This window comes from Salvelinus fontinalis, chromosome 5 (genome assembly GCF_029448725.1).
Source record: "Salvelinus fontinalis isolate EN_2023a chromosome 5, ASM2944872v1, whole genome shotgun sequence".
Lineage (NCBI taxonomy): Eukaryota > Metazoa > Chordata > Actinopteri > Salmoniformes > Salmonidae > Salvelinus > Salvelinus fontinalis.
The window spans coordinates 41,041,087-41,063,553 of NC_074669.1; the positions used below are offsets into that span (position 1 = coordinate 41,041,087).

The 22,467-nt window shown below is 43.9% G+C and overlaps 1 protein-coding gene across 2 annotated transcripts in view; it reads right to left on the reverse strand.

Annotated features, from left to right (window-relative positions):
- Positions 1–18,036, reverse strand: part of LOC129855589 (type II inositol 3,4-bisphosphate 4-phosphatase-like) — a 35,192-nt gene extending 17,156 nt beyond the window's left edge. Inside the window, exons 1-2 of one of the 2 annotated variants that reach the window (XM_055923414.1) lie at positions 16,923–18,036; positions 9,649–9,693 (exon numbers count right to left, since the gene is read on the reverse strand). In XM_055923414.1, the coding sequence (XP_055779389.1) occupies positions 9,649–9,693; positions 16,923–17,043 (166 nt within the window). In that variant the 5' untranslated portion in view covers positions 17,044–18,036. Of the gene's footprint in view, positions 1–1,364; positions 1,486–9,648; positions 9,694–16,922 lie in introns of those variants that run through there. The other variant, XM_055923415.1, reaches the window with a different exon arrangement.
- Between the last annotated feature and the right edge of the window lie 4,431 nt (positions 18,037–22,467).

A 22,467-nucleotide genomic window follows, 5' to 3' on the forward strand; every position in this document is an offset into this window, starting at 1 on the left:
TTTCACTAAGGTCTACACCTGTTGTATTGTGACTAATACAATTTGATTAAGTGTGGTATAGAACTGGGGAGTTGCTCAACAGTGGTTGATCCTCTCCAGTTCAAAGGCTCAGAGGATCTCTGACAGGTCCTGGGATCGCCCCTAATATCACACTCTACTGAGGATTGACATGTGACAGTGGACATCTCTATCCGCATCGCTTCACTGAGTGATAGGACCAAAGCCACAGCCATTAAATTCAACTACTGAGTTTGAGGTCAGTAACATTTGAAATAGAGGGAGAGAGGGAGAGATGGGAAGAAAGAAAGATGGAAAGGGAGAGAGAGATGGAGAGAGAAAGAGGGCGATATGGAGAGAAAGAGAAAAAGAGAGAGGGCTGGGGATGAGCGAGAGAGAAAGAGAAAAATGGATACTGAAACAGGGATATGAGAAAGAGACAAAGACCCAGAAAAGAGAGAGGGAAAGAAAGAGAGCAAAAATGTGAATACATTGACACTTTAAGACGAATTCACAGGTAATTTGTTTTAATACAGTGCCATCTCCTCTGTGACCTTGCAGGGAATCTAAATTCCACTAGAAGGGCAGAAAGAGAAAGGGAGACAGTGGGGGTTGCTATGGGAGACAAATACACCACTCTCCAGATGAGGATTATTAATCACGATAATTATATCAGCGCTTCAATTAATTTGACAACATTATTTGCATCTGCCGCCGCCATTTTCACACCTGTTCAGTGTTCACCATCAGGTCTGTGGAAAAGATAATGCCTGTTATATTACTATAATGGCAATTCGTGTTGTGGAGAGTCTATACATCTGACATGTCAATTAAACAGAGAAAATGACAGCCATATGATGTTAGACTAGTGAAAGATGTAGAATTAATGGACAGATGTTGATTCTGTGAAGTCTACAAAATAAAGAACCTACACCATAAAGTGAGGAGCTGACTAGCGAATGATGATCTATACCAGGGGTCTCCAACAGGTTGACCGCTAGCTAGTAGCTCACAGCCCACCTATGAGTAGCTCGGCAAACAATTCCCGGAAGTATACGCAATTTTTCACGTGTTCCATTGCAAACTGTCATAAACAAATCTCACAAGTAAGCGACACCGCAAGCTCCCAGCTACTAACTAATCAACACAACATTGACGTTATTCTACCCATGGTTAGCCACTATTGGCGTAAAATGCCAAACCTAACACATCTGCCAATTCATTTCCAGCAATATTGCCCCTGTCTGTCTGTGTGGCGCGCGCGTTTGTCTATCACTCCACTTGATGTGACAACCGTCTTGTGAGTTGACAGAAATACTTTCCCCAAAACCCTTATCCATTAAATGTTAACTGGAAAGGCGGCTTACCTGGCAAAAGTATATCATGAGTGAGTATATTATTTGTATTTATTATTTGGAAACTTTGCCATGAAATGAACAGCAGCAGTACAGAACCATCGCTAGACCAGCACATTAAGCTAGATCGGCACGTTCCTGCGCAATTAAAGGGACAGATGCGCAATTAAAGGGACATATGCGCAATTAAAGGGGAATTACACTCAAATCTATTTATTAGCTTTCTTCCAAACCTACATTTGTTTTGTCTTCTGCTGATATTTAGCAATTGACATGGACTCATAACATCCAATTTCGTTGTTTATCTATGAACAATTGTAATTTCGAGTGACCCCCCCAAAAAAATAAAACAGAGAAAACATAATTTGGGAAAATATTAAACATAATTTGGAAAATAATCACAGATTTTATATGGCCCCCCTTAGAGTTGTTAATTAACCATTATTTTACTAGATATATTGACAGAAAACGACTTTCTTGTACACTAAGGACCCGGGGAAGAGAAGAATGTGCTTATCTGAAAGCTAGAAAATCAATGAGTAGCTCACATGTTTCATTTTTTTTAAAGTAGCTCTCATGCTAGAAAAGGTTCGAGACCCCTGGTCAATACAAATGATAAATAAAGTGGCACACTTCTCACCTGGCTTTGGACTTATTTAAATAGATGCTGAATGAGTGTCTTAACAGAAGAAAAGGCTCCAGTAAATCTTTGAAGTGTGTTTGTACCATGTCAGATTGACATACAGTAACAGATGTGGACTGTTTGCATCCATGCTGAAGAGAGTTTGCCTTCAAATTGGTCGTTCTTTTTCTGGGAAACAAATTGGCCACTTCCCTTCCTTTATCCTGTATCCATGCTGAGTTGAAATGATGATTGGGCCTTTGTTAAAGGAGATACAGTACAGGGAGTTATACAACGGTTGCCTGGTGACCCAAACTGCTCTATGTTCGCTACATACTTCAGTCTAAGACTGCCACCATTGAAGTTGTTTGTGGGGATGTCAAAATGCGGGGTGTTGTAGAAAACAAAGGTCTTCAGTGATTGGATAATCTCTAACCAATCAAAGTATCAAAGCCCACATGTGTTCTGGCTCTGGCCCAACCCATCGGTTTCTGGACTAGTCAGAACGGTTAGAATGTGTTTACGTTCTAGAAATCGTTGGGGAGGTACTCCGATCCAGACTTATTGCGGAGAAGAAATGAACGTCCGTGGGCTTGGCGTAGCATTTGGCCGGAGCAACTGCATCCTGCGCCAATTGCATCCAGATATACTATGGGGCTCCACTCTTTTGAAACGTTACAATGTGTGTAACCGTTGTTCCAACATCCAGGGTACATCCAAAATGGCACCCTATTCCCTATATAGCAAACAAAGTAGAGCACTATGTAGGGAATAGGAAGCTAAGATCTAGCCGAGGTCATTTCCAAAATAGAGGCTACCTTCAACTTGTTAGAAGTGTTTCTCTCAGAACATTACTAGACAGAAGTAGATGAAGAGATCTACTGTACTGTAGTTAAAATGGCCTCCTGCCCCTCGCTTACACTAATTATAATATGGCCATGATCATCAACACTAGTGATCAAAGTAAAGCTTGATCCACATTGACAAAAACTATTTACAAAGTTAAAAAGAAAAACTTAAAAAGTACAGTAAGGGGTTTTGAAATGCCCCCTCTGTGTGTGTGAAGTGGTTGTTTCCCTCTGTGTATAGCTCAGAGAGGTAACACACAGGTTACCTGAATGGGAAATGAAGGACACGACACTGGTGTTTGAAACATTGTTTTCCGACGTTGGCATTATCAAAAGACAGCCTCACCTAATTTGTGTGCCGAGCGACAGCTAATGAGGGAAGCCGATTAATCAAGCTTTAATTGGTAGTTGGCAGAGTGTGTTGGGAAGGTTTTGAAACCCCTTTCAACCCCCCCTTCTCCTCCTGCTCTCCCCCACATCTCCTCCACTTCCCTGGGGTGTGAGTCTCATCTCAGCTGGGTGGACTGCCCGTGGACCCTGCCTAAACCCCAGAACACGGTACCCAGAGGAGGAGCTGCCAAGCTGGGCATCCTGACGCAGCGGCAGCCCCTCTCCGCAGAGACTTCCCCCTAGAGGCCACTGAGAGAGAGGCTTCCTGTTGTGGCACAGGGCCATTGGGAATGCTGATGTTCGGAGGCTACTGGCTTCCAACCAATCAGACACTGACCAGGAGGGTTTTTTATGCAGAATCATCCCACTGTTTAGACCTCTAAAGAGAAAATTGTCCTTCCACACACCATGACTGCCTGAGAGACTGTAGCCACTGTGGCGGTCAAACAAAGTCCACAGGGAGATTAGGCACGGTGACTACAACCAATCAGGCTACAGTACAACTAAAGGCCATGGTGTCCTTATGCAGATTCATACTATGGATGTCTATGTAGGTCTTAGTTCCACAATGCCTGTAGTGTTTAGGTCAAACAAAGTCCATGGAATAGTGACAAACAATTCTAACGGTAATAGATGATGTGAACTCAGTCCACCTCAATGTGTTGACAGTACTGTTCAGACCTGCTGTAGGTATGATGTTGATATACATGCATCACTTCAAGCTGAATGTGTGGTCGAATGAGTAAATAAAAAGCCTAATGCGTGATTAGTTTGGAGTGCATAGCCGGGCACACCGTTTGACACCGAATCATTCCTCCACAGTTACTAGGCAACACGTGGAAATAATGCTAATGGTTCTGCGGCTGGTGAATACGAGGCGTGCTAAAGCATTTTGGGTAACTCAGAGGGACTACTTTTTAGCATTCTAAATTCTCCCCTTGGTGACCTCGCTCCCGAGTAGCAGCTATATTTGTTCAAAGATCGTTAAGAGGTTAAATATTAGGTTATTGTAAATCTCTCAAGACTCGTCCTTTTTGCATTCAACGTATGCAGAGTTCCTATTTGATTGTGCTAAGATAAACAGAATACTTAGTAGCCTTTTTTGTTAATATCTGTGGTTGGATATTGAAAGGATATCCTCCCACCTTGGTCGCTACTTTGAAAACATCATCTGCATAGTACTAAAAAAAAAGAGTCATCACTCGTAATCGCCTATTTTGTTATCTAAAACGCAGATAGCATACAAACTTCAGCACACATGTGGATGATGTGTCATGTGTAAAAAACACAAGATTTCGTTTGGAGAACACCCTCTAAGAAAAGAGGCTAACATAAGGCAGTGCGCGTTAGAATCTACTTGTGCAGATCCATCAGAATATACACTGAGTGGACAAATCATTAGGAACACCTGCTCTTTCCATGACATAGAATCCAGGTGAGTCCAGGTGAAAGCTATGATCCCTTATTGTTGTCGCTTGTTAAATCCACTACAATCAGTGTAGATGAAGGGGAGGAGACGGGTTAAATAAGGATTTTTAAGGCTTGAGACAATTGAGACATGGATGGTGTGCCATTCAGAGGGTGACGACAAAAGATTTACCTGCCTTTGAGCGGGGTATGGTAGTAGGTGTCAGGCGCACCAGTTTGAGTGTGTCAAGAACTGCAACGCTGCTGCGTTTTTCATGCTTAACTGTTTCCCATGTGTATCAAGAATGGTCCACCACCTAAAGGACATCCAGTCAACTTGACACAAATGTGGGAAGCATTGGAGTCAACCTGGGCCAGCATCACTGTGGAACACTTTCGACACCTTGTAGAGTCCATGCCTTGACGAATTGAGGCTGTTCTGAGGGCAAAAGGGGGGGGTCCTTAATGTCTTCGACAGTTACTGTATATCATCCTACGAGGGAAGGCAGAGCTAAATGAGCAACGTCATAGGGCATAGATGATGTGGAAAGAATGTGACAGGCACCTCTTTCACTCAGTTCCCTCTTTCTTTCACCTCTATCTGTCTCCTAAGAGAGTTCTTGATCACAGATGCACAGCGTATTCTCTCTGCTCGTCCCCACCTATCCCGTTACGATCCTGAGCTGTACGTCAACTGTCTTTACTCATTTACTTTACAGAAGACGAGCATGTCAGCTTGTCAGAAACCTTCTCTTCGTAGGGTTAAAGTGAGAAGATATTCCAGCCGGGTGGAGTAGAACGCACAAAGAACGATTTAATCGTACCGTTTTCTCTAAATCACCCACTCTGATGGTAATTGATAATTAGGGCCAGAAAGAAATCATTTTGGCTGGAATCATTGTTTTATTTGTCACGGGTGATCAGCTTGTCGTGATATGAGACCTGCTGAACCATCGACATCATTGCCAAGCCGTTGATTTTTTATTAGCCGAGACCTAACCTAGAATCATCTCATCCCGTTATGAAATGTACTCAACGCTTACTGGCAAAGCTTTATTCAGCCAAACTGCCCTCCAGCTCAATGGCTTGCCCTTAAAGGTGCAGTCTGGGGTCTGTGAGTCTCTCGCTCACTGTCAGTCCTTGGATCTAGAGTGATGTCTATGCATTTGAGGGGGATTACATTTTCCTAACCACTTCACTCAGCTGTGTACTAAAACAAGTGAAAGGGTGGCTGTTTTTGTTATTGTCATTTTATGCTCCAAGAATATACTGTAGCTTGAACCCTAAGTAGGCGAAGAGCCCTCAGCGTTCAAGGATTACCAAGAAACCGCTTTTCTTTGCGGTTTTCAATGGATGTGTTCCTGGTATTTCTGCCAATATCATTTCATGTATCAATCAAGCAAGAGAGAAATGGAAGGCATGAATAAAAGAACTGCCAGCCTCTATCAATAAAAGCACATGTACCTCAAGCTAAGAGCTTCCAGATAATCATGTTTTCCCTAAGCAACAAAAGCCCTTTCAGTCAAAATGTTGAATGGCAAATGAATAAAATACACATGTAATCTAAAGACTAGGTAAACAAAACTGGTATTTACAGTTTGATGGATCAAAGGAAGAAGATGGGGGGGGGGGGGGGCGTCTTGCATGCGCGCACACACGACACACAACCACTGCATTTATACAAACATGTCACCCTTTCCTCAGCAGCTGTCAAGCCGATTGACTCCATTGTTCCAGAACATTTACATTAGAACAGAAGCCACTTCACAACCTCTGGAGAAGCATTGCATCACTACACAAAGACTCACAGTGCATATTTATTCAGCTCTACTCCAGTCAATTCTATTGTCACCTAAATTAAATGTGTTATGCAGTACAATGGTTAACAGGCCAAGGCGACCATATATTTGTTTGTACTGTGTGTGTGTGTGTGTGTGTGTGTGTGTGTGTGTGTGTGTGTGTGTGTGTGTGTGTGTGTGTGTGTGTGTGTGTGTGTGTGTGTGTGTGTGTGTGTGTGTGTGTGTGTGTGTGTGTGTGTGTGTGTGTGAGAGCCTATTAGTGTGCACACAGACACACACACGGTCCTTAACTGCAGATAATCTGTCTAGAAATGAAACCGAGCTGGGAGTCCCTGTACGTGTGCACCAGCACTCAAATTGCAATCTGATTGGCCAGCTGCTCTCCTGCTGCACATTGCTGTACTGCTCAGCAGGCTTTGTGGGTAGACAGAAATGTCCAGAGTTTTGAAAGGAAAAGATGTCCATATGTTGTTGTTTTAAATCTACAACAGTGATGTGTATTAATATGGTGTTTTATTATCTCTATAACAGATGAAATGGATGAAAACAATATCTTTGTGATGAGCAGAGACACATTTCCATTTAAATGATGACTTGACTGAGTTAGAGTTACACACTCAGACCCAATAACTAGGGCCAGGAGTTGTTCTGGACAACTGACCTGACCAGGAAAAACTTCGGACCCCAGTTTTACCTGGTTATATCACCTAGTCAGGAAAATACACTGACTTTACTGGTAACACATTTTCCAATGCCTGGGGGGTGGTAAAGATGAAAGATTATGGCTCCCCCCCCAATCTCCCAAGCCAATGAACCTCTTCCCCACCTCAGAGCACTGCAGCTAAGATTCACATAACCCACCCTGTCAGACACTGACACAGTGAAACTTGTCATGGGCAACAATGCATCGGCCAAAAATAGAACTCTCCCATTGCAGAAGTATAAAATATACATGAAACCATCTCTAACAGTTGAAAGGGAAGAAGAACCAGAACCACTCTACTGTACGACAGTCAGGAAGAAGAACCATAATCACTCTACTGTAAGACAGTCAGGAAGAAGAACCATAATCACTCTACTGTACGACAGTCAGGAAGAAGAACCATAATCACTCTACTGTAAGACAGTCAGGAAGAAGAACCATAATCACTCTACTGTAAGACAGTCAGGAAGAAGAACCATAATCACTCTACTGTACGACAGTCAGGAAGAAGAACCATAATCACTCTACTGTAAGACAGTCAGGAAGAAGAACCATAATCACTCTACTGTAAGACAGTCGGGAAGAACCATAATAACTCTACTGTACGACAGTCAGGAAGAACCATAATCACTCTACTGTACGACAGTCGGGAAGAAGAACCATAATCACTCTACTGTACGACAGTCGGGAAGAAGAACCAGAACCACTCTACGACAGTCGGGAAGAAGAACCAGAACCCCTCTACTGTACGACAGTCGGGAAGAAGAACCAGAACCCCTCTACTATACGACAGTCGGGAAGAAGAACCAGAACCACTCTACTGTACGACAGTCGGGAAGAAGAACCAGAACCCCTCTACTGTAAGACAGTCGGGAAGAAGAACCATAATCAATCTACTGTAAGACAGTCAGGAAGAAGAACCAGAACCACTCTACTGTAAGACAGTCAGGAAGAAGAACCATAATCACTCTACTGTAAGACAGTCGGGAAGAAGAACCATAATCACTCTACTGTACGACAGTCAGGAAGAAGAACCATAATCACTCTACTGTACAACAGTCAGGAAGAAGAACCATAATCACTCTACTGTAAGACAGTCAGAAGAACCAGAACCACTCTACTGTACGACAGTCGGGAAGAAGAACCAGAACCCCTCTACTGTACGACAGTCGGGAAGAAGAACCAGAACCACTCTACTGTAAGACAGTCAGAAGAACCAGAACCCCTCTACTGTACGACAGTCAGGAAGAAGAACCAGAACCACTCTACTGTAAGACAGTCAGGAAGAAGAACCAGAACCCCTCTACTGTACAACAGTCAGGAAGAAGAGCCAGAACCACTCTACTGTAAGACAGTCAGAAGAACCAGAACCACTCTACTGTAAGACAGTCAGAAGAAGAACCAGAACCCCTCTACTGTAAGACAGTCGGGAAGAACCAGAACCCCTCTACTGTAAGACAGTCGGGAAGAACCAGAACCCCTCTACTGTAAGACAGTCGGGAAGAACCAGAACCCCTCTACTGTAAGACAGTCGGGAAGAACCAGAACCACTCTACTGTAAGACAGTCGGGAAGAACCAGAACCCCTCTACTGTACGACAGTCAGGAAGAAGAACCAGAACCACTCTACTGTACAACAGTCAGGAAGAAGAGCCAGAACCACTCTACGACAGTCAGGAAGAAGAACCAGAACCACTCTACTGTAAGACAGTCAGAAGAACCAGAACCCCTCTACTGTAAGACAGTCGGGAAGAACCAGAACCCCTCTACTGTAAGACAGTCGGGAAGAACCAGAACCCCTCTACTGTAAGACAGTCGGGAAGAACCAGAACCCCTCTACTGTAAGACAGTCGGGAAGAACCAGAACCACTCTACTGTAAGACAGTCGGGAAGAACCAGAACCCCTCTACTGTACGACAGTCAGGAAGAAGAACCAGAACCACTCTACTGTAAGACAGTCAGGAAGAAGAACCAGAACCACTCTACTGTACGACAGTCAGGAAGAAGAACCAGAACCCCTCTACTGTAAGACAGTCAGGAAGAAGTGAGTCTAGTCTTTGATCTATCGGCTGGGGCGGCAGGTAGCCTAGTGGTTAGAGCGTTGAACAGGTTGCAAGATCAAATCCCCGAGCTGACAAGGTAAAAATCTGTTGTTCTGCCCCTGAACAAGGCAGTTAACCCTCTGTTCCTAGGCCGTCATTGAAAATAGGAATGTGTTCTGAACTGACTTGCCTAGTTAAATAAAAGATTTTTTAAAAAGTGTGCGCATGTGTATGTTTGACCGGTCTCATAGTGGCGTCATGTCAGTGATAGGATGTGTCTGGCTATCTGAGCTCTGACTACAAGGTGAAATTGGAACCCTGTGGCATGGAATAAGATGAGAGAGAGCGAGAGAGAGCGAGCGAGAGAGAGAGAGAGAGCGAGAGAGAGAGAGAGCGAGAGAGAGCGAGAGCGAGAAGAACAGAGAGAGAAGAACAGAGAGAGAAGAACAGAGAGAGAAGAACAGAGAGAGAAGAACAGACACTTACCCAGGCTGAACTCCACATGGGGCAGCTTGGGAATCAGGATAACACCTGTGATACAGAGACAGAGAGAGAGGAAGATCATTAAGAGAGAATACAAAGCTGTTCACTCATGAAAAATGAACAATCTGAGATAATTCAGACACCGAAACACACAGACAGACACACAGAGAAAAAAAACACAGACAGACACAGAAACACGCACACACACACACACATTTCACTGCAAAGGGCAAAACCATCTATCAAATAACCATTCATCTCCATATTAACCACGATGCCCTCTACGACCATTTCATTTTGGCTTTTAACGAGGTCGACGAGCATGGCACCTCTCCTCCAAATGAAACCCAAATGAAAGGCAATAAAATCCAACACCACTTCAGTGCCAGTCTTTCCATTCACTCTACGGTAGTAAGCATGGAAAAATACCTTCCCCCATCATCAACACAATATGTCTTCAGAGAGGTTTAACACTGTGGCTATGTAACGGCTCGGAGCGAAACGCTTCACGTGTGATTGATGGCCCGGTTCGCTTTAGATTATGCAAACGGGCTGCAATCTATTCATCCGATTGCGGCGTGTGTCACAGCCAGAGTTCCCCGACATCCATCGCCCTGAATGCCCAGCTCCCCCCTCCCCACAACCACCCCAATGGGGAACTAATGGAGGAGGCTGGGTGGTGGGGAGGGGGGATGCCATCGGTTGTACCCACCATCTGACGCCAGTATGACGGGTATCATCGAGGCATGAGCTCACCACCATACCTGGAGGGCTGCGTGCCAAGGGAGAAACTCACACACTCTCTGCAACACACACACACACACATAAGCAGAAACACAGACACGCACTCATAAGCACACACACACAGTGCACCCCCCTCGTCCTCGTTCCGCAGTGCCTGGGCAGAATTGTCCTCTCTCCCAGCATCGTCAACCTGGCTAATGAAGCGTGGGTACTCTACACGTCTTGACGTATGGCCCGGGTGTTACAAACACAGCACTCTTCTAGCGAAGACAGAACATACCATTAGGTTACTAACTCATTTTATTATCACTAATCACTAGTTAGCTATAATCACAAGTCAAACATTTTGAATGCTTAGCAGGACAGGAAAATTGTCTAATTCACGCACTTCTCAAGAGAAACATCCCTGGTCATACCTACTGCCTCTGATCTGGCGGACTCACTAAACACACATGCTTCATTTGTAAATTACTTCTTAGTGTTGAACTGTGCCCCTGGCTATCCACTGCTAAATGACGTAAACGTAAATGACTGGTGATGAAACTTGAATAGTCTGTATGGTGAGAAGAAAATACCCTTGTCAGAGATCATGGAACAATGGCAGCTGTTGGGCTGCTCAATGCCCTCTCTGCATCACTTTACCAGAGGGGACAGCCAATCACAATCAGACACTTTATATCCCTCTCTACCTCACAGGGCTCTAATCACTCCACCAATCAGACACTTTTATATCCCTCTCTACCTCACAGGGCTCTAATCACTCCACCAATCAGACACTTTTATATCCCTCTACCTCACAGGGCTCTAATCACTCCACCAATCAGACACTCTCTCTACCTCACAGGGCTCTAATCCCTCCACCAATCACCCACTCTCTCTACCTCACAGGGCTCTAATCACTCCACCAATCAGCCACTCTCTCTACCTCACAGGGCTCTAATCCCTCCACCAATCAGCCACTCTCTCTACCTCACAGGGCTCTAATCACTCCACCAATCAGCAACTCTCTACAGAACTAACCCATTTAATTAAACTGTAGGTCTACAGGACTAAACACATTTAATTCAACTGTAGGACTACAGGACTAAACACATTTAATTCAACTGTAGGTCTACAGGACTAACACATTTAATTCAACTGTAGGTCTACAGGACTAACCCATTTAATTCAACTGTAGGACTACAGGACTAAACACATTTAATTCAACTGTAGGTCTACAGGACTAACACATTTAATTCAACTGTAGGTCTACAGGACTAACACATTTAATTCAACTGTAGGTCTACAGGACTAACACATTTAATTCAACTGTAGGTCTACAGGACTAACCCATTTAATTCAACTGTAGGACTACAGGACTAACACATTTAATTCAACTGTAGGACTACAGGACTAACACATTTAATTCAACTGTAGGACTACAGGACTAAACACATTTAATTCAACTGTAGGTCTAAAGGACTAACACATTTAATTCAACTGTAGGACTACAGGACTAAACACATTTAATTCAACTGTAGGACTACAGGACTAACACATTTAATTCAACTGTAGGACTACAGAGATCAGAAAGTCAAGAGAGATACTCCTTTCACTGCTGAAGTCAACATGTGGCCACAACTATCCAAGATGATATTGACTTGCCTCTAAATTGTACACCAAATTACAAAATTATGTATCAATAGAGAACAGAAACCATGCACCTGCAAAGCTGTACCAACTTCCACTAACAGGGACTATGTAATTGACCCCTTACAGGAACTGAATTGACCCAACCGCTGCCAAACAAATTCCTAATTAGTTTGACTCTAATTGCACCAGGAGACAATTAGCCAGGTGTATAGACTAGACTAGTTGATAAACTAACAGGTGACCCAACTCCAGTGTGTTGGATTAGCATGGAGAGACAGAGAAACACAGGTGCAGTATAATGTGCAGCCTACGCTACTCCTCTGGCGTCATAAATATGGAAATAGACCAATGAGGGGGGTCCTTGGAGATGCACCGGAGGAGACTACGCACACACAGGCATGCATACACTCAAATCAGGCACACACACACACATACAAAGGACTCGCACACACACACACACACACAAAGAACTCGCACGCACACATGAACACTTGCACAGACTAACACACACACCGGAGGGGGGCCACGCCAAATGAGGTGTGCCCATCTGTGATACGTTTCATATGAATCTAGAAATAATAGCTCTGGTATAGGGAGGAGGGAGGGAAAGCAGGGGGTAATGTATTCTGAAGTGCACAGGGTGATTTTTCTGGGACGACAGCCCTAATGAACCTCCAAGGACTTGTGGGGGGGGGGGGGGGGGGGTCTGTGTCTAGCAGATGCTCGTTTAACCTCCCTCCCTCCCTCCTCTCTTTCCTCCCCTTCCTACGTGTTTACCACTTGGGGCCGGAGTCCTGAGCCCGTAACTCGGAGAAAAGTGGGAAGGCGGAGGTCGGAACTCGGGAGGAAGACCCAGGTGGGAATGCTGCTCATTCACAGTTCTCACAAAATGATGCCAGAGAAATTCCTCCTCCTTCCCTCCCTCCATACCTCCCACCTTGCACGCACCTACATCCCCCTCAGAGCGTCGAGCCAGCGGAAGCCACGCGGTGAGAAAATGAAGCAATTTCCCTGAGAAGGAGAAGCCTGGAAAAGCCCTGGCGTGGCGGTGAAAGTGGGTTAGCAGCCGTTGTTAGGACGATCTTAATCACCTCGCTTATCCCTTTCATGAATAGATATTACATTTAAGAGGCCGGGCCCAAGACACAGTCATGTTTCTTCTTTTAATATAATTTACCTAGGAGTAGGGGAATGCATTGAACGCATTACCCATAATTCACTGCCTGCCGAGGGCTCAGTGGGATTTGAAACTTGGGAGAGAAAAAAAATCTCTCGCCGTCTCTCCTTTTTCGGGAGAAATTGCCGTTACAGAAGAACACCTGGACTATGCTGATGATTCAATCACCAGAACGACAGCAGCTAGCGCGGCCTGCTGCTGACACACACCTGACTCGATTGATGTTTTAACAAAAGGCCCAATAACCGTAAGTGGTGGTACAATGGGGAGAGTGAGTTACTGTCACATTAAGGCCCTGGGATCTACTAGAGAGAGGACAGACAGTTAATGGTGGTGGAAGGATTTGTCACCTACGTTTAATGAAGCGGTGTGAAACAGCTAAGTTGCATGTTAATGAGGTGGTTTTAGACTGGTGAACCAGGAGGGATGGATAGACGTCAGAGGGTTAGGTGGTAACATCCAGACCAGTAAAGGTTCAAATCCTAGATACTAAAGGTGGATTTGTGTATCCACAGCTTGGATAATGGATTGATAATGAGGTTATCTAACTATAAGCTATATCCTGCTTGTAACACCATTATGCTGCTTGTAGCGCCAGAAACACTACAATAACGTAGGCCCATGAGTATAGTCAAAGCTGATATGATTCGTACAGGTGACTGTTCAAAACTGTGTCAGTCAGGGTCAAAAATATAATGGATTCTGACCTTTGACCTCTTTTAGACTTTTGATGTGGAGCGCGTGGGCGCAATGAATACCAAACTCTCTAGTCTAGGTGACCTAGACTGTTCCCACTGCCTCTTATCTTCTACGTCAACCCAGCAACAAGAGAAACAAATTCACCTTGTGATTGGTAATGGGAGGTTGTCAACCTGTCTGTGGCTCTGTAGCTCTATAATTACCGTCTTTGTTCAATTCCCTTCTTCCGTTTCCCCCTCCGCACTTTGAGAAAACAAAAACGGAGGTGTTCAACGTCTGCGTCCCAAATGGCACCCTAACTCCCTACATGGGATAGGATACGTATGGGCCCTGGTCAAAAGCAGTGTTCTATAAAGGGAACAGGGTGCCATTTGGAACGCACAGGTTTCAGAGCAGAGGTGTTCATTAGTACTGATTACACACCCACTTAAAGTTGGGATGGAGGGAGGAAGAGGGGGAAAAAGAGCTTTACTTGACAGGAAATTATTTTATTTTGACATATATTTCAAAACATCCCCTGATCCCATAAGCTGTGATGAGGAGAGGAACGAAATAGAGAGAGAGGGTTTGTGTGTATGTGTGTGTGTGGGTACTCCTTGTTCCTCATTCTTCGTTCATTTTCATAAAGGCTTCAATCACTAGCTGTTACCCTTCAGAGAAGACATCCGAGTTTAGCGTGCTACGATGCTAAACAATACTGAGCCCTATGGTGAAACTGCAGTATTTGTCCTTCTGAAGAGCCATGGCATCAGCCCCAGGAGGAGACAGAATGGAGGCTCAGTGCCACCACTGAAATCAACGCTTATCTCATTATCATGCACCTGGAGTGATGACCACAGGAGATGTATTTTGCCTCTGCCAAAGCTTATTAGTGACAACAGTTTGGCCCACACGGTGGTTTTTAAGATCCTTAACACACACACACACAGTGTTTTTTAAGATCCTTAACACACACACACACACACACACACACACACACACACACACACACACACACACACACACACACACACACACACACACACACACACACACACACACACACACACACAGAAATATAATTTGTTCTTAAAGAGGTACAAACGCTTGTCACTGTTGTTTGTACCTTAAAATAGCCAATAGTGTATCTTAAGGGACAAGTTGGTTCTTTTTAAGTGGCAAAAATGTACCTCTAAAAAAGTTCTGGGGTGTTGTTTTAACACTGTAGGGTGTAAAACTGTATTTGCATATTTCCCAGGGTGACTTTCAGATTAATTTTAGAGTTATCAGTACCACCCACGACTGTGTTTGCTAGTGACAGAGACATGGTTGTTACATTCAAGGCTTTCAGTCTTCTAGCTTTCACCAAGTAAGTGCCTAAGTGAACATTTTATAATTGAAATTAAACTCTAATGACAATACATATATCATATAAGGCCATACTTTGAAAGTTGATTTTTACCCCAACACAGTGATCTGAAACTGCTGGATTACAGGCCACATCAGGCAAGTCACATTATGCTGGCTTGCAAAATGCTTTTTAATTCCTATTGGAATCCAGCCAGAGTTAGGATATAAAAAAATTGAACTTTTAATCAACTGCAACCTGCATTCAGAATGACTGCCAAGGTAGACAAATTGATTAACAATCTAAACTGGAACAATCTCAGTAACGCTTGCAAGAAGTCCACCTACTAACAAATTGGATTAGTTTAGAAAAATGTATGATATTTATCTTCATATTATTTTTCACTGTTTATAGACTTTCTTTTTTTTCTATTGTGTTATTGACTGTGCACTTGTATATTTCATGTGTAACTCTGTGTTGTTGTTTGTGTCGCACTGCATTGCTTTATCTTGGCCATGTCGCAGTTGTAAATGAGAACTTGTTCTCAACTACCTGGTTAAATAAAGGTTAAATAAATAAATAAATAATAAATAAATCTTTGTGTAGCATACGATCAATCAATCAATTTGCATGAAAAAACACACATATTGAAACAAACAATTCTGAAAATCCCCCTGCAATAGAGCATGGCAGGCGGTACCCTAAAAGGTACCGAACAGTACCATGTGAGATCATTATGTGTACCTTTGAAGGTACATTGTGCATTTTGATCTTTTTCTACCCCAGGGAACAAGAGCGTAGGCATAGACACGCACGCACGCACACACACACACACACACACACACACACAAAATCATGTATGTCAATAAGCTTCAGACTAACAAATATAACCACTGGGCAAAAAATGATTGAAACACTATATAATATACAATAATAATAATATTAATATATGCTATTTAGCAGACTTTTATCCAAAGTGACTTACAGTGAGGCCTGCATACATTCTACGTATGGTTTGCCCGGAAACAATGTTGTTTTCAATGTTTTTTCAACAAAAACATTAAATGTGATGACGTTGAATCCACGTGGAAAACTGATTGGACTTGGAAAAGTCATCAACGTAAGGACATTTTGTCTTTTTTTCACACAACTTGGAACCTAAATTCAATGACATGATGACATTTTCTATTTATTTCACGTTAGTTGACAACTGAACCAAATGTAAACCAAAACTAGAAATGACGTGTGTGTCCAGAGGGGTAGAATGCAGAGAAGTGGAGCATGAGGAGTGGAGGTTAGTGGAAGATGGATGAGGAGAATTGAGGACACAGGTAAAGGGAAAACAGAGAGAGAATGAATGAGAAAGCAAATAGGAGAGGGAGAAAGAAAGAGAACGAGATAGACAGCTAGAACGAGGAGAGGATGAACGAGCAGTATTCTAAGAACGAGTGAGTGAACTGAAGAGAGACAAAAGCTGTGTCTACAGCAGGGAAGGCCAACTCCTGTCCTCAGGGGCCTGATTGGTGTCACACTGTTGCCCCAGCTAACACACCTGACTCCAATAATCAACTAATCATGATCTTCAGTATAGAACGCAATTAGTTTAATCATCTGTGGGGATGGGGGGAAAAAGGGTGACAGCACTTTGGTCACCGAAGCCTGGAGTTTCCTATGATCTACAGTAAATGTAGAGCTCACCAGCTCCGGTCAGTCCATCTCCTCCGGTCAGTCCATCTCCTCCGGTCAGCGGCTCCCCCTCCTCTTCCATCATGTCCACCCTGCACTCATGGCCGAGGTGCCGTGTCCCACCGTCCTCCATATCCACGGCTCTCCCCCCTCCTCCTCCAAGGAATGCCACGGTCCAGTCCAGCTTAGTCCCGGCTAGCGCTTCCTCGCGAATCCTTGCGAAAGGCTTTGAGGCAGATAGGATCGTCTCTCACTCTCTCACTGTCGCGTTGCTCTCTCTGGCAGCATAAAATACGCCTTTAAAAACGGAGGAGAGAGAGAAGTGGGGGTCCAAGAGTGGGGAGGGAGGGAAGAGTGGGGAGGGAAGGGTGGGAGGGGATGAGGGACTGAGGCAGGGAATGAAAGAGAAGGCAGGACAGAATTGATGTTAGGTGCGATAAACAGCTCAATCCATCAATCTTGTGCTGTCAGATGGAGCACCTAGACTAGACTGGTGGAGGCAGGCAGGATGGGACGCTGACGTTCTCTCTCTCTCTCTAACGCACTGCCACAGCTAGATCCAGGCAATGCAGCAGGGGACTCTCTTTCCCGCTCTCGCTCTCCCTCCCCGTTCTCTCTCGCCCCCTCTCTGTTCTTCTCTCTCTCTAAGAAAGGCAATTAACAAGACTATGACTGCTGAGCTCCTTATGGGACATAGAGAGAGAGAGGAGGAAGGGAAAGAGAGAGAGGAGGAACAAAGAGAGAGAGAGAGGAGGAAGGGAAAGAGAGAGAGGGGAGGAAGGGAAAGAGAGAGAGGGGAGGAAGGGAAAGAAAGAGAGAGGAGGAACATAGAGAGAGAGGAGGAAGGGAAAGAGAGAGAGGGGGGAGGAAGGGAAAGAGAGAGAGGAGGAACAAAGAGAGAGAGGGGAGGAAGGGAAAGAGAGAGAGGGGAGGAAGGGAAAGAGAGAGAGGAGGAACAAAGAGAGAGAGAGGAGGAAGGGAAAGAGAGAGAGGGGAGGAAGGGAAAGAGAGAGAGGGGAGGAAGGGAAAGAGAGAGAGGGGGAAGGGAAAGAGAGAGAGGGGAGGAAGGGAAAGAGAGAGAGAGGAGGAAGGGAAAGAGAGAGAGGGGAGGAAGGGAAAGAGAGAGGAGGAACAAAGAGAGAGAGGGGAGGAAGGGAAAGAGAGAGAGGGGAGGGGAGAATAAGAATGCGTGCAACTGTAGCACAGAGTGAGTCTTGAAAGAGACAGAGATATTTTTGTTACATTGTTTATTTCACGTTTGTTTACTATCTATTTCACTTGCTTGGGCAATGTAAACATATGTTTCCCATGCCAAGAAAGCCCTTTGAATTTAATTGAATTGAGAGAGAGAGATTTGCCTTATCATCAGGTAACTTCCACAAAGCTGTGAACGATCTGAGACAAGGCAAGAAGGGCATTCTATGCCATCAAAAGGAACATAGAATTCGACAAACCAATTAGGATCTGACTAAAGATACTTTAATCAGTTATAGAACCCATTGCCCTTTATGGTTGTGAGGTCTGGGGTCCACTCACCAACCAAGAATTCACAAAATGGGACAAACACCAAATTGAGACTCTGCATGCGGAATTCTGCAAAAATATCCTCTGTGTACAATGTAGAACAATGCACGCAGAGCAGAATTAGGCCGATGCCCGCTAATTATCAAAATCCAGAAAAGAGATGTTAAATCCTACAACCACCTAAAAGGAAGCGATTCCCAAACCTTCCATAACAAAGCCATCACCTACAGAGAGATGAACCTGGAGAAGAGCCCCCTAAGCAAGCTGGTCCTGGGGCTCTGTTCACAAACACAAACACACCTCACAGAGCCCCAGGACAGCAACACAATTAGACGCAACCAAATCATGAGAAAACAAAAAGATAATTACTTGACACATTGGAAAGAATTAACAAAAAAAACAGAGCAAACTAGAATGCTATTTGGCCCTAAACAGAGAGTTCACAGTGGCAGAATACCTGACCACTGTGACTGAACCAAACTTAAGGAAAGCTTTGACTTTGTACAGACTCAGTGATCATAGCCTTGCTATTGAGAAAGGCCACCGAAAGCAGAATTGGCTCTCAAGAGAAGACAGGCTATGTGCACACTGCCCACAAAATGAGGTCAAAAACGGATCTGCACTTCCTAACCTCCTGCCGAATGTATGACCATCTTAGAGACACATATTTCTCTCAGATTACACAGACCCACAAAGAATTCAAAAACAAATCCAATTTTGATAAACTCCCATATCTACTGGGTGAAACACCACAGTGTGCAATCACAGCATCAATATTTGTGACCTGTTGCCACAAGAAAAGGATAACCAGTGAAGAACAAACACCATTGTAAATACAACCTATATTTATGGTTATTTTCTCTTTTCGCACTTTAACTATTTGCACATCATTACAACACTGAATATATAAACATAATATGATATTTGAAATGCCTTTATTCTTTTGAAATGTTTGTAAGTGTAATGTCCACCGTTCATTTTTATTGTTTTTTTCACCTTTGTTTATTATCTATTTCACTTGCTTTGGCAATGTAAACATATGTTTCACATGCCAATAAAGCCCTTAAATTGAAATAGAAATTGAATTGAGAGAGAAAGACCAGGGGAATAGCTGTGTTGGATATCCCCATGGGTTTTATTATGAGAGGAGGTGCAGTGCTGGGGAACGGTTCTGAGGATGGTGCTGTGCTGGGGAACGGTTCTGAGGATGGTGCAGTGCTGGGGAACGGTTCTGAGGATGGTGCAGCGCTGGGGAACGGTTCTGAGGATGGTGCAGCGCTGGGGAACGGTTCTGAGGATGGTGCAGCGCTGGGGAACGGTTCTGAGGATGGTGCAGTGCTGGGGAACGGTTCTGAGGATGGTGCAGTGCTGGGGAACGGTTCTGAGGATGGTGCAGTGCTGGGGAACGGTTCTGAGGATGGTGCAGCATGACAACTCCTCCAACAGGTACTACAGGTTGGTACAGGAGAGAGGGATAGAGAGAAGGATAAAGATGGACTGTGCTCGTTCGACAAACACCTCATTGATTGGCCAAGGTGTGTGTGTCTCTGAGTGTGTCTTCATATGAATTGGGAATCGAATGTGTTCATTTCAGAGTTTGAGAGTGTATTCATCCTTGTGTGTGTGTGTGTGTCACATGCGCCGAATAGAACTGGTGTAAACTTTACAGTGAAATGCTAACAAGAAGAATAAAATAAAATATACAAGAATGGAGCTATATACAGGGAGTACCAGTACTAGATCAATGTGGAGCTATATACAGGGAGTACCAGTACCAGATCACTGTGGAGCTATATACAGGGAGTACCAGTACCAGATCACTGTGGAGCTATATACAGGGAGTACCAGTACCAGATCAATGTTGAGCTATATACAGGGAGTACCAGTACCAGATCACTGTGGAGCTATATACAGGGAGTACCAGTACCAGATCAATGTGGAGCTATATACAGGGAGTACCAGATCAATGTGGAGCTATATACAGGAAGTACCAGATCAATGTGGAGCTATATACAGGGAGTACCAGTACCAGATCAATGTGGAGCTATATACAGGGAGTACCAGTACCAGATCAATGTGGAGCTATATACAGGGAGTACCAGTACCAGATCAATGTGGAGCTATATACAGGGAGTACCAGTACCAGATCAATGTGGAGCTATATACAGGGAGTACCAGTACCAGATCAATGTGGAGCTATATACAGGGAGTACCAGATCAATGTGGAGCTATATACAGGAAGTACCAGATCAATGTGGAGCTATATACAGGGAGTACCAGTACCAGATCAATGTGGAGCTATATACAGGGAGTACCAGTACCAGATCAATGTGGAGCTATATACAGGGAGTACCAGTACCAGATCAATGTGGGGCTATATACAGGGAGTACCAGTACCAGATCACTGTGGAGCTATATACAGGGAGTACCAGTACCAGATCACTGTGGAGCTATATACAGGGAGTACCAGTACCAGATCAATGTGGAGCTATATACAGGGAGTACCAGTACCAGATCACTGTGGAGCTATATACAGGGAGTACCAGTACCAGATCAATGTGGAGCTATATACAGGGAGTACCAGATCAATGTGGAGCTATATACAGGAAGTACCAGATCAATGTGGAGCTATATACAGGGAGTACCAGTACCAGATCACTGTGGAGCTATATACAGGGAGTACTAGTACCAGATCAATGTGGAGCTATATACAGGGAGTACCAGTACCAGATCACTGTGGAGCTATATAGAGGGAGTACCAGTACCAGATCACTGTGGAGCTATATACAGGGAGTACCAGATCACTGTGGAGCTATATACAGGGAGTACCAGTACCAGATCACTGTGGAGCTATATACAGGGAGTACCAGTACCAGATCACTGTGGAGCTATATACAGGGAGTACCAGTACCAGATCAATTTGCAGAGGAACCAGGTAATTGAGGTAGATATGTATAAGAAGGCAGGATAAAGTGACTAGGCATCAGGATAGATAATAATAAGAGTAAAATAAAGAACAGTAGCAGAGTTGCAGAAGCTAACGATGAGTGTAAAAGTGTGTGTGTGTGTGTGTGTGTGTGTGTGTGTGTGTGTGTGGGGGGGGGGGGGGGGGGGTGTGTGAGGAGGTATAAAAACAAACAACTCTCTCTTAATTCAATTTCAGGGCTTTATTGGCATGGGAAACGTATGTTAACATTGCCAAAGCAAGTGAGGTAGACAATAAACAAAAGTGAAATAAACAATAAAAATTAACAGTAAACATTACACTCACAGAGGTTCCAAAAGAATTAAGACATTTCAAATGTCATATTATGTCTATATACAGTGTTGTAATGATGTGCAAATAGGTAGTCTCTCTCTCTCCTTCCTTCCTTTCTCCATTTCCTTCCCTCTTTCTCGCCATCCTCCATCGTCTCTATACTGTGAAGGTTAGATCTAGTTATTTGGTCACCAAGGTCTTGGAAATATCTCAAATCAATGTTCATTCATATGATCGGGGAGAAGGCCTGTGGGAAAATCCACAATAACAGAATCTCTCAGAGTTTTCACTTCAAAATATATGCCAAACAAAAAAACATCGATTTCTAAGTTTAACAAGGAATACAACTCTGCACAAGGACTAATTTGAATAATTTACACAGACATTTTCACAAGAACACATTCTCTGGAAGAACTGTGCAGATGCAATGTTTGGTAACAGATTTAAACTGACCGAAAGTTTACCGTCATTCTGTTACCAAACATTGCAAACTATCTGTCCTTGTGCATAGAATTGTATGGTGGGTGAAACATTGAAATCAATGGCGGGGTTATGTATACATTTTACAGTGAAAAATCGGACTCTCCCTGTAATTCCGTTACCATGGAAATTCCCCTGTACATGAGGAAGGAATGTTCTGAACCAAAGCACAGTAAAGGTGCAGCCTTGGCCTGCCACATATTATACAGTCAATATAAATGCAGGCAACACCACACACATACAATAATGTACAATGTACTTTTTCCCACTAATTGGTCTTTTGACCAATCACAT